At 37.5% G+C, this 13,543-nt stretch overlaps 1 protein-coding gene across 7 annotated transcripts in view; it reads left to right on the top strand.

Annotated features, from left to right (window-relative positions):
• The window catches only part of RABGAP1L (RAB GTPase activating protein 1 like), a 682,268-nt gene that overhangs the window by 135,070 nt on the left and 533,655 nt on the right, over positions 1–13,543 (top strand). For all 7 annotated transcript variants that reach the window (XM_027086258.1, XM_027086259.1, XM_027086257.1 and 4 more), the window contains one exon: positions 96–237. In XM_027086258.1, the coding sequence (XP_026942059.1) occupies positions 96–237 (142 nt within the window). The remainder of the gene's footprint in view (positions 1–95; positions 238–13,543) is intronic.

The following is a 13,543-nucleotide window of genomic DNA, read 5'->3' as shown; positions in this document are numbered from 1 at the left end:
GCCAAAAAAGGGAGAGGCCCCCGAAAACAAAAAAAAAAAAAAAAAAACAACCAAAAAATTTCTAATGTTGAAACATGTGTTTATATCTTTCTCAGTCTGAGGGAAAAGGCCATACCAATGCTGGAGATGCAATATATGAGGTGGTGAGTCTACAGCGAGAGTCTGAGAAGGAGGAACCAATCACTCCTACTAGTGGAGGGGGCCCATTGTCACCCCAGGAGGATGAAGCAGAAGAGGGTAAGAAGTGAAATTTATTCAGTTCCCTCTCTTTACATAGCTGCTTTACTTATAATCCTGAACGATGTGTGGGGTGTGTGTGTGTGTGTGTGTGTGTGTGTGTGTGTGTGTGTGTGTGTGCGTTCCTATGGGAGGGATAAAGCGAGGAGTGGTGATTCTCTGTAGTCTCTGCTACTCTTAGACTAGATTCTACTAGATGCAGAAGAGAATTTGGTCTGTTTGGTTCCTTGGTTGAATACTCCCCAGTCCCACTTATACAACTATTTAAATTTGACAGCCTAACTTTGTTGTCTTGCTCCCTATTTTAAGTACTTCTGAAGTGTTTAATGAGAACTTTCAAATTCTCTCAAGTGTTTTTAGAATTTCAGTGATATTTCATGTCGTACTCCTCATTTGACATTATTCAGTTCTGACTTGTTTTTTGTTGTTGCCTTTTCACTTACCATTCACTTTTTGAAATACTAGCTGGTATCTTCTCTGTTTACTACTTGAATGCTGCTGCGAGATGCTAACCAACCTCACGAGAGTCACACTTCATTTGGCCCTTTGAAAAGGGCATTTTAGAATTCTCAGTCTTTCTCTATGAAACCATTCCTTTCTTTGATTGCCATAAAAATAAGTTATTTTTAGCTAATACTTGTTGAGTGCTTAGTATGCTAGACATTATTCTGAGTGTTTCATTTAAAAAATTTATGAAGGTATAAATTACATACAATAGAATGTACATGTTTTAAGTGTATGGTTCATCAAATTTTGACAAGTGGATATACATCTGTATAACTACCGCAAGAATCATGATATAAAACGTTTCCATTAACCACCCCTCCCTCCACCCTCCCCCCTGGCCAAATTTCCCTCATGCCCCTTTACAGTCCATCTTTTCCCCTCACTTGTGGTCTTTGTCAATCACTGATCTGTGTTCCGTCACCATGTTTTGCCTTTTCTACAATTTCATATAAAATGAATCATATAGTACAGACTTCTGTATTGATATATAGCATCTTTCACATAGCGTAAAACTTTTGAGATTTATATATGTTGTATCAATAGGTGGTTCCTTTTTATTGTTAGTAGTAATCTGTTGTAAAGATATGCCACGATTTGTTTATCTGTCTATTCACCAGTTAATGGTGAATTTGTTTTTAGCTATTGGCTATTAGGAATAGAGCTGCTATGAACATTTGAGTATGAGTCTTTGGTGAATATGTGCTTTCATTTCTCTTGGGTAAACACCTAGGAGTGGAATGGCTATGTCTTACAGTAAGTGTATGTTGTTGATAACTTTGTAGGAAACAACTGAGCTGTTTTTCAAAGTAGCTGTGCCATTTTCCTTACTGATGAGTCAGTTGCTTTGTATCCTTATCAACATTCGGCATTGTCAGTTTTTATAATTTTAGCCATTCTAGAGGGTGTATAATCATTTCTTGTGATATTAAGTTGAATTTCTCTAATGACTAATTCTGTCGTGCGTCTTTTTCTATGGTATTTGCCATCTGTTTATCTTCTTGGTCAAGACTCTATTCACATCTGTTGACCATTTTAAAATTGGGTTATTTGTCTCCTTGTTGATTTTTTTTTCCTTGTTGATTTTTAAGATTTCTTTATATACGTTGGCAAAGGTCCTTTATCGGATAATTTTGCAAATATTTTCTCCCTCTCTGTAGTTTGCATTTTCATTTTCTGAACAATATCTTTTTTTATAACATCTTTATTGGAGTATAATTGCTTTACAATGATGTGTTAATTTCTGCTTTATAACAAAGTAAATCAGCTATACATATACATATATCCCCATATCCCCTCCCTCTTGTGCCTCCCACCCACCCTCCTGATCCCACCCCTCTAGGTGGTCACAAAGCATGGAGCTGATCTCCCTGTGCTGTGCGGCTGCTTCCCACTAGCTATCTATTTTACATTTGGTAGTATATATAAGTCCATGCCACTCTCTCACTTCGTCCCAGCTTACCCTTCCCCCTCCCTGTGTCCTCAAGTCCATTCTCTATGTCTGCGTCTTTATTCCCGTCCTGCCCCTAGGTTCTTTTTTGGGGGGGGGGGGGTTCCATATATATGTGTTAGCATATGATATTTGTTTTTCTCATTCTGACTTACTTCACGCTGTATGACAGACTCTAGGTCCATCCACCTCACTACCAGCAATCCCACTACTGGGCATATATCCTGAGAAAACCGTAACTCAAAAAGAGTCATGTACTGCAATGTTCAACTGCAACTCTATTTACAATAGCCAGGACATGGAAGCAATCTAAGTGTCCATCGACAGATGAATGGATAAAGAAGATGTGGCACATATATACAATGGAATATTACTCAGCCATAAAAAGAAATGAACACTGTCTTTTGAGAAACAAAAGTTTAATTTTTGTGAAGTCTAATTTGTCATTTTCGGGTTTTTTTTTGGCTGTGCCGTGCAGCTTGAGGGATCTTAGTTCCCTGACCTGGGATCGAACATGGGCCCCTGCAGTGGAAGCATGGAGTCCTAGCCACTGGACCGCCAGGGAATTCCCTGTCAGTTTTTTTCCTTAATGATTTGTCTGTGATCTATTTAAATTTTTACATGTGGTTGGAAGTAATTTTTTTTTTTTTTTACTTAAAAAACATTTATTATCTCATGGTTTCTGTGGGTCAGGAATTAGGCTTGTCTGGTCAATTCTGGCTAAGAGTTTCTTAGGAAGAGTCAGATATTATCTGGGGGATATAGTTATCTGAAGACTCCATTGGGTGGGGCTGAAAGCTTGGAGGAGCTTCCAAGGGGCTGATTCACATAGCTGCCAAAATGTTGCTGGCGGTTGGCAAGAAACTTCAGTTTCTCTCCACATAGGCCTCCCCATAGTTCTCGTTGGGTGTCCTTATGATATAATGGTTAGCTTTCCCCAGATGGCAATCCCCGAAACCAAGGTGGAAGTTGCAGTGCCTTTTATGTCCTAGCCTTGGAGTCACAGAACATTCACTTCCTTAGTATTCTAGTGATCACTGAGTTCAGCCCTTACTTCCATTGTGTGACTCCATTATATTTTATATGACTTCTGGGAACACTTTTGTCATCTCTGTCCCAGCCAACATGAAGAGGAAAAGACAGAGATCGCATGAAGGAGAATTTTGGGCCAGACGTGGAAGCTGTGCACATTCTTTTCTGCTAAACAAGAACCACAGGGGTGGTTGGGGAATATAATTGAGCTGTGTGCTCAGGAAGAAGAATAAATAGGTATGACAAGTATCTACCAGAAAGTTACTTGAACACAAGATTTCAGATAATGTCTTGCAAAAATGCCATTTCCTTTAGAAATGAAAAAATATATGGAGCTAGAATTGGGAAAGAAGAAAAATAATAGAATGACTCAGCCCTACTCAGTAAAAATATATTATACAATTTAGTACCACATAATTATGCCTTTTATTCTAATTTAGTAAATAAAAATTCCTCACTTCTATTCACTAACTTAAAAGAAGGATAACTAACTAAAATGGATTAAATATCTGCTTTGTGTATATAATGTATTTGATATTTAATAGACCTAGTTTCATATTTTACTCACATTAGTCCTGAGAAATGACTATTATCGTCTTTATATTACATGTGAGGAAGTAGACTAAAAAAATTTTAAGTAAATTATTCGAGGTCATAGGGCTAAAAAAGTATAATCTACAGAATTCAAACCTATGGCAGTCTTACCCTAAAGCGCATGAATTTTCATGACGCACAAAATCAAAGTACAGGCATACCTTGGAGGTATTGTGGGTTCTGTTCCAGACCACTGCAATAAAGCAAATATCATAATAAAGTGAGCCACATGAATTTTTTGGTTTCCCAGTGCATATAAAAGTTATGTTTACAGTACACTGTGGTCTATTAAGTGTGCAATAGCATTATAGCTAAAAACAGTATACATACCTTAATTAAAAAATACTTTTTTGCTAAAAAATGCTAACCATCATCTGAGCCTTCAGCAAGTTGTAATCTTTTTTGCAATAGTAACATCAAATCATTGATCACAGATCACCATAACAAATGTAATAATATGAAAAAGTTTGAAATATTGTGAGAATTACCAAAATGTGACACAGAGACTTGAAGTGAGCAAATGCTATTGGAAAAATGCTGCCGATAGACTTGCTGGACCCAGGATTGCTACTAACCTTCAATTTGTAAAGTTCACAATGTGTGCCAGAGTAGTAAAGCAAAGAACAATAAAATGAGGCATGCCTATATTCTTCTTTAAATCACTGAATTGTAACTCCGCTTCTAATTGCTTAAAAGGTAGTATTTTTAGTATTCCCTTTACAGACAAGATATTGTAGATCTTACATTTTCTAGATCTTTTTTTTTTTTTTTGCAGTATGCGGGCCTCTCACTGTTGTGTCCTCTCCCGTTGTGGAGCACAGGCTCCGGATGCGCAGGCTCAGCGGCCATGGCTTTAATCAGCAAAATATTTAGAAACATTCACTGCCAGGATCTTAAAATCATGTAGGAAGTATTGGATAGGCCATCATTTTCCAGTCTTGGCAGAGAGCTAAATTGGGCTCAAGCTTCATTTCTTTTTTTTTTTTTAATAGATCTTTATTGGAATATAATTGCTTCACAATACCGTGTTAGTTTCTGTTTCACAACAAAGCGAATCAGCCATATGCATACACGTGTCCCCATACCCTCTCCCTCTTGAGCCTCCCCCTCCCACCCTCCCTCTCCCACCCCTCCAGGTGGTCACAAAGCACCAAGCCCATCTCCCTGTGCTATGCTGTCAAGCTTCATTTCTGACATAGCCATTTTGACAAAGTTCTTTTGACACAGTTGTGTCAAAATGACTACCTCAAAATGTAAGGAATGAGGGGTAAAAGAGATTTGAGAATATTCCTGAGGTTAAAGCAGTGGGGCTTGTAACTTAATTGGATGTCATGGGCAGCAGAAGAGAAGGGAGGAGAAAGAATCATAAATTCAATCTAGGTTTGTAGCTGAGGTGCCTGGATGGTGTGGATGCCAACAAATGAGATAGGGAGCACCTGGGAAGAGTTGGTTTGGGGGTGGGGGTAAGATTCATTCAGTTTCAGACACTGATGAATTTGAACTCACTGTGGAACATTAAAGTGGAACTACTTTTCAGTTATTAGAAATAGTCTTAAATTGTGAGAGAAGTTTTACAACTGGAGATAAAGGTTTGAGAGTCATCAGTGTGAAGCAATGATAATGGCTGAAATTTCCTTGGGAGAAATGTGGGAGGGGGGGTTTAGAAGTAGAGTTTAAGAGATCCTTTAAGTGCAGCTAAAGGACTTATCTGCAGAAAAATGATCAGAACAATATGAGGAGAGCTAAGACAATGTGTTAATAGACTAAGGAGTGGAGATTCAGAAGGAAAGAGTGATGTGCAGTATTGACAAATGGAACAAGAGTTTCAGTATGATAAGGACCAAAAATTGTTAATCGGATTTGGTAAATTTGAGAGATTACTGAACCCCTCTGAGGGTAATTTTAGTAAAGTTGGGAAGGAAGCCTTATTGTAGTGGATTGAGGATTGACTAGAGGTGAGGAAGGGGAGAAGTTTGAATAGTGTTCAAATTATTCTTTCAAGAAGGTTGATGGAGAAGACGAGAAAAGAGATTGGAGTAAAAACATTGGGTTGCATCTGGCCAACAAAGGGCATATTTAGGGTGTAAGAGATTTGAGCTCATCTGTAGTAGGAAAGGGAGAGCTAAAAATAGTTACCCACCCAACACTTAACCTAACACTTAACAAAATGCATGCAGTTCCCTGACGTGCTTCTGTGTCTTTGCAAATGCTATTTACTCTGCTTAGAGGCTTTTCCACTTAAGGTCACCTGAGTAAGCTCTTCAACCAAGGCATGTTAACAGTCAAAAGAAAATAGTGATTTTAGCATACTGGCAATTTCCGTACTTAGAAATGTTTAAAAATATTTTCTATGACATTTTTTAGTAGGTTGCTCAGGCAAATTACATTTAAAATGTGTTTAGTGCAGAATGGCTTGGGTGAGGGGCTTGGCAAATCTGCTCATCAGAAAGCAATCATAAATGTCAATAAAATTGTCCGAAAACAGCCAGTTAAGGTCTTGAGAAAGTGATCAAATTATATAAAAAATTGAGAAGCATTTATTTAAGAAAAACCACTGAACCTTGGGTGAGAACAGTCTGTGGTGTTTTAGTGCTTGAGGCTGCTCCCATTCTTCTCATTCCCACCACTGCCTTATTATCTGGTGGTTTTGCTAGGGTGGGGCAAGCTGTGAAAACTAGTAGCTTTGTTTTCACCCGTGGAAGGGACTCGCTTGATTTGGAGCAAATGTAGAAAAACCCCATATTTCTAGAACATTGTTGGAAACAATAGTGATTTTTTTATGGCAAAAGAATGGGAAGACCAATGTTTTAAGTAGCATGAGGTTGTAATTCTGGTTGGGGAAAGCCACAGATTGACCAGAATTTTAATAAGGAGATTTAAGAAATGAATGGGCCTCATTAGATTCTACATATCACTGGTGGTCTGGGAGGCTGTGTATACATGCAAGGCTGTACATACACTCAGACCAGAGGGGTTCCTAGCTAGTCACAGATCCATGCTGGACGTGAGGCCTTGCATGCGTACGATGGTTTTGCTTCTCTCTTTTCTATTCTACGGAGAGGATGTGTTCCAGGTGGAGTATATGGGTGAAGGCTGATTCTCCCACAACCAAGCCTTTAGTCTTACCCTGTCAGCAAGTGACAACTCCTAGGCTCCAAATCTTAGAATCCAGAATCTGACCTCTCTCTGGCCCTGTCATTTCTTGTACTGGATTATTGCAGTACCTCCTAACGGGTCTGCTGCCTTCCACCCTTGTCCACAACCCCTTAGTCTGTATTCCATATCACCATAGTCATCCTTTTGAAATCTGTCAGATCACATTTCTTCTAAAAATCCTCAGTTGGCTTTTCATTTCACTTGCCAAAGTTCTTTACCATAGTTTACAAGGCTGTCTATGATTTTGCTCTCTGCTTTTAACCTTTCTGACCTCATTTCCTGTCACTTTCTGCCCCACAAATTCCACCCTTATCCTTTGCTGTTCTTCAAACACACCAGGTGTACTCTGCCTTTGAGCTGCTGCACTTGCTGTACCCGCTGGCTGGAACTCCTTGTTTCCTAGATTGCCACATGGGTCTCTCCTTCCTCTCTTTCTAATCTTTCCTCAAATGCCACCTTCTCAATGAGATTCAGTAAACAATATGAAAAATAATAAATGAAGGAATAAATAATAAATATATTATAATAAAATTATAGTAATAAATGAATAAATATTTTTCCTTTTATAGTGCTTCAAAATGATTTCATACTGAGAAAGACTAGAAAAAAGAGGTAACATTTATGGAATTGCAATTGAAAATATGAAAAACACACATAAACATTTCAATTTCTCATTCTTTTTTTTTTTTTCTCTTTGCGGTACGCGGGCCTGTCACTGCTGTGGCCTCTCCCTCTGTGGAGCACAGGCTCCAGACGCGCAGGCCCAGCGGCCACGGCCCATGGGCCCAGCCGCTCCGCAGCAAGCAGGATCCTCCCGGACTGGGGCACGAACCCGCATCCCCCGCATCGGCAGGCGAACCCTCAACCACTGCGCCACCAGGGAAGCCCAATTTCTCATTCTTGTATATGGTCTGAATAAGAACAAGTCATCAGATTTCTGTTTTTCCCTAAAAATTTTTCACTTCTGTTCTTAACAGTTTTTCACTGTTTGAAATGTCACCTTGCCTTTTGAAAATCTATTAGCCATCACCTGTATTAAAAAAGCTACAAAAATCACAGAGTAGGAAGTAATAGTTTCTTTTCTTTTATAGATCAGAGACTTCATACATTTTCAATACACTTTATTATTAGTTCTGTAATTGACATTCTGTCAACGCAAATATCAAAAGTTAGAACTGGAGGTGGCATAGAAATGTGTTCCTGCTGGGGGGAATTGGAGTATTCTTTTATTTAATTATTTTCAGCAATTTCCCTGTCAAAGCAAAAGTGGAAGTTCAAGTCACTCTAAATTGTCTTACCTTAGCCTGTAATTTAACTAAAAAGGGATGCAGATTTAAAAGGACTAAAGTTGCTCTTAATTTCCTGGGAAAGATCTAAAATAAAATGAATTAAGGTACCTTTGCATATTTTTCAAGCGCTGTTCAAAAAGTGAAGTGTGTTAAAGGGTATTAATTTGAATGCAAGGAATCTTAGCAGAAAGTTAAGTCCATCAATGCAACATTATAGGGATTATTGTTATTTTTAAAAAAATATTATTTTTTTGGCTGTGTTGGGTATTTGTTGGTGTGTGCAGGCTTTCTTTAGTTGCGGCGAGCGGGGGCTTCTCATTGTGGTGGCTTCTCTTGTTGAGGAACACAGGCTATAGGCATGCGGGCTCAGTAGTTGTGGCTCGTGGGCTCTAGAGCACAGGCTCAGTAGTTGTGGCCCACGGACTTAGCTGCTCCACAGCATGTGGGATCCTCCCGGACCAGGGCTCGCACCTGTGTCCCCTGCCTTGGCAGGCAGATTCTTAACCACTGAGCTACTAAGGAAGCCGTATAGGGATTGTCTTTAAACTACCTTGTCACGACTGTGCTACCAAGGAAGCCCTATAGGGATTGTCTTTAAACTACTTTGTCACGTTTATATACTCCCACAAGTTCTGAATTGCTCCTGCTTTTGAAACTTGAGGTGCACTTGGTATTGCTTCCTTTGGATTTCAAACTGGCTTTCTGTTTGTTGACCTCAGAATTGTATTTAGTTACTTGTAAAATGGATAGTAAGTTACAAGAAGGCAGTGGTTGGCAAATACAGTGTGATTTCCTTTAAGACACATGCCCAAGTAATTGTAAAAGACCAGATTCACAGTAATATTAGGCAAGCTTCACACTTGGTTGTACTTTTTATGTTTTGTGTAATCTGCATTTTTTGTTTTTGTGTTTGGATTGGTTAAATGCTATCTAGAAAAAAATTTTCCCCTTGATCTGAGTGATGATTAGCTGTCTAATATTACTTCTAACTCATTTTGAGTAGAGAGCAAAATAGTCTCAAACTCAACTAGAGGTTTATTTTCTTTTAATTTCTTAATTCATAGTCTGATTAGAGAAAAGATAATCACAAACAGCTTTTACTATAGAAATCAGTTTGCAAATGAAATTTCTTTATATTCAAATGAAAAGAAGATAGAGAGTATAGAAAAGAAATGAGTTTTTTAAGAAATATAATGATCATATTGCACTTACATGAGTGATAAGTGCTCATTAATGAAGTGCTTCTTAAACCTTAAATGTGCACATGTATTACCTGGAGATCTTGTTAAAATGAACTCTTATTAAAAAAAAAAAAATCTTCTACCAGATGCCATTGCTCTTGGTCACACCAGACTTTGAGTAACAAGGATTTAAATTGCCTACCGACTTTAATTCATTTAATCCTCTTATCAACCCTATAATGTCAATACTATTATTATATCATTTTACAGATGAGGAAATATGTTCCAATAAAATAATATTGGTAGACTACATACTGTTTCTTTTCCAATCAGATACTTTCTATATTTATAAAATTGGTGTGTGTGTGTGCACACGCACGCATGTGTATGAGAGAGAGAGAGAGAGAGTCAGTGAGAGGGAAGAAAGGACTTTATAATATTGTTTCATTCTTGCATTTTTACATTATCTGTTTCAACAAATTAAAATGATTAAAAAATATATTTGATAAGGGAAGGTGTTTGAGAGAAAGTAGAGGGAGAGAGTGTATTAATTAGCTTTATATTGCTCCATAACAAGTTACAAAAAAATTTAGCACCCTGAAGTAACACACATTTATTATCTCACAGTTTCCATGGATCGAGAGTCTGGGCATGGCTTAGCTGGGTCCTCTGTTCGTGGTCTCACGAAGCTGCAATCAAAGTTTTGGTTGGGGCTTTGGTCTCATCTAAGACTTGGGGTTCCCTTCAGAGCTCACAGAATTCAGTTCTTTGCAGTTGTAGCACTCATGGGGGCCTGCTTCAAGGCCAGCAGGAGAATCTCTCTAAGGGAAGGCCCAAGGCCTCTTTTAAGGGTTTACCTGATTAGGTCAGGCTCATCTGGGATAGACTCCCTTTGATTAACTTAAAGCCAGAGTGGTTAGGGACTTTATATCTGCAGCATCCCTTCACCTTTGCCATGTAACACAATGTGATCACAGCCATGACATCCATCATATTCATATGTCCCACCCACACTCAAGTGTAGGGACTTTATAGGGTGTTTATACCAGGAGGCAGGAATCGTAGGGGTCATTTTAGAACTGCTAGGTACCAGAAATGAAGGAAACTATCCTTTTTCAAGCATCTGTTATGTAATAGCCACTTTTGCATACATGTTACCTCACTTGTTACCATAACCATGCAAGATAATTACTATTACTCCCCTTATTTTACAAGTTTATATCTCATCTCTCCTATTAGACCAGACCCTACCAAGGGTATAAATATATGCAGTATTAGCTAAACAAAAAATAACCTAGATACTGGACACTGAAACTTATACAGTACTGCATGTCATTTATATCTCAATACAATTGGAAAAAAAATTAAATTCTAAAAAAAAAAAAAAGGGACCAAAAAATGACCTAGACAGCTTCAAAACAGTATGTGATGAATTTCCAAATGAATTATAAGAGCATTGATTGCTGTAGGTTTCGAGTGTCTTTTATTGAGCTATTTCCATTACTTGTGAAGTCCTTCCCATCTCTGCCTTTTGAAGCCAAGGTTCAGCTATCAGTTTAAATGATATTTTTCTCATGATACCTCTACTTATCCCCAGTCAGAAGTAATCTCTTGTTCCCTGACTACAGAATTCCACTATAATTCTACATACATGTTTTTAGTGTCATTTATGATATTCCATATTAAATTATAGTTACATGTGTCTTCTCTCTCCTAGCGACTGTAAATTCCTCTGAGAAGCTCAATTCTTACTCATCTTTGTGGGTCTGTCAGAGAGTTCCATGCAGTGCGTCTCTGGTAAATGCTAGTTTCAATTCATTTTCAAATGACCGAGTCTGGGAAAGTTTGAAAGAGTTAGTGGGATTTGCAAGAGTAGAAAGTAACAAGCATAGCATTTTGACATATGTGAAAGCAAAAAGTACAGACATGAACAGAATCTTCGGTATGCCTAGGAGGCAGTGAATGTGAGGTTGAAGAGGCAGGTTGAGAGCAGGCCTTGGAGAAACTCCCTAGAAACACTGAACAGCACAGACTTTGTGTAAAGCAGTGGAGAATCTTAGAGGGATTTTGAGCTCGGGCATGGCATGAGCAAAGGTTTGCATTAGGAAGATTAAGCTGGCAGTATATTAGGTAAAATGCAGTTTAGAATAGTGAAGAATCCATGATATTTACATCTAATTTGAGGAGATAAAGCTTGAACTAGGGTGCTGGTCCTGGAAATAAAAAATGACCGATTTTAGAGAAATAATTGACGGGAAAAGGTGACTGAGTCATACCTGTCTTTAATTGCCATATTTAAAGGCTTAGTGCTAGGTTAGTTCACCCTGGAAGAGAGCATATTTGTATATTAATTAATTTCATTCATTTATTTAAGAAATATTTGTGTACCTACATATTTTAGCATTATGCTTGGTACTGAGAGTGACAAAAATTCCTTTAAGGTTACTTACATTTTAGGTGGGAATAAACATTTTAAATCATTGCAGGAATTAAGTAATACTATGCCACATCAAAGTGTGTATTGCATTTGACCTAAGTATAATCAAGTGCCAAATATGTGGCTTAGATCCTAAGTGCTGTGAGATTAGGAGCATTGTTTGGGCTTTTGACCTTTTCCCCTGCAAATAACCAGTGGTGTTTCAGAAAACACTGAGATCTAACCAATGGATGATTGAGTATGACTGGGTCCCATATCAGCTGAACTCAAGCATTTAATTTCCTCCCCTGTGATTTGTATTTCATTTAGAAATCTAAAATACAAAATTGTAGTGTTTAATTCATGAGTACAGTCGGTTAAGGTCTAATCTTATTCCACCTCGATCATGTAGTAATCTTTATATTTTAAAATACAGTACCTCCAAGGATGACTATCTGTAGCATTCAGTGGAAAGTAAAGTACATTCTCATGTTTCTAGGTTGCATGTCTTTTACCCCCCGCCCGCCCTCCCTAAAAACGACAAAAGTTCTCATGCAGTTTTAAAGAGTAATTGACCTTTCAGTTGACAAAGAATATATTTTAATTCATTTCCCACAGTATTTTTTTTTTTGCCTGGAAAGTTTATTATACTGTCTTTAACTTGTGGAAAATTCACTGGGATCTAGAGTTTTATTTTTTTAAGTGATAAGATTCTTGAATTTGGCAGATCGAACTCTGATTCTAACATGTTCAATGTGTATGGGAATGATTTATATTTAAATTGTAAAATAGATAGTCTAGTCTTTTATATTACTATAGGTATACCCTTACTTTTAATGAAATTAATTCCTTTGGAAAATGTAGTGTTGGACATTTAAAAATTCTTTCATCTTTAATATTTTGAAGCAAATAGGAATGAATAGCTACTTTGAAAGGGAAGGGTCCTAGGGTTGGCAGACTACAGCCTACTGTCAAATCTGGCCCACAACTTGTTCTTTCTTGTATGGCTTCTGTGCCAAGAATAGTTTTTATATTTTTATACAGTCTTCCCCAGCCCTCGTCCCCCACAAAAAAAAGAAATACGAAAGATAAGAACATGTGAGAGTTGAAAATATTTACTATTTGGCCCTTTACAGAAAAGTTGGCCAACCCTGACAGTCACAGCATATTTATGAATAGCTTTAAGTATGCTTTATGTAATTTTTGAAACTATGGAATGTTCTGTTATAACTGTACTGTCCTTTGTGTACAAAACATGGGGCCACATTATAGTTGATGTTACTTTTTGCTAGTTACATTTTATTACATAATACATGCCCTTTTTATTAGTGCTTGAAAATAAACTGTTCTTATAAAACTTTTACTATGTATAGTGTGTTACAGTAAAGTTTTAGTGTATTTCTAGTGGAAAGTATCTAAAAAATAATTTTTCTTTTTCATTTTGAAATGACCTTAAGTAGAGCAACTCAAATTTCATGAATTGATTTTGTTCTTAATAGAAAATATATTTGAAAGGAAATATGAGAAGTAGCAAGAAGAAAAAGAAAAGCATGCTAGAGTTAGTGTTTTATCACATAGGTGTGATGGCAAGCACCCATCCTCTCATTTAGTTACTTAAGTGTGCCTGAAAAATTTGTTAATATTCAAGGTACAATTGTGCTGTTGGTTGTTTTGGCAAGTCCAA

Source organism: Aethalodelphis obliquidens, unplaced genomic scaffold, assembly GCF_003676395.1.
Source record: "Aethalodelphis obliquidens isolate GAN/ISIS:26980383/991018 unplaced genomic scaffold, ASM367639v1 scaffold55, whole genome shotgun sequence".
Classification (NCBI taxonomy): domain Eukaryota; kingdom Metazoa; phylum Chordata; class Mammalia; order Artiodactyla; family Delphinidae; genus Aethalodelphis; species Aethalodelphis obliquidens.
Note: the sequence above shows the minus strand (reverse complement) of the source record. Positions and strands in the feature narration are given on the sequence as shown.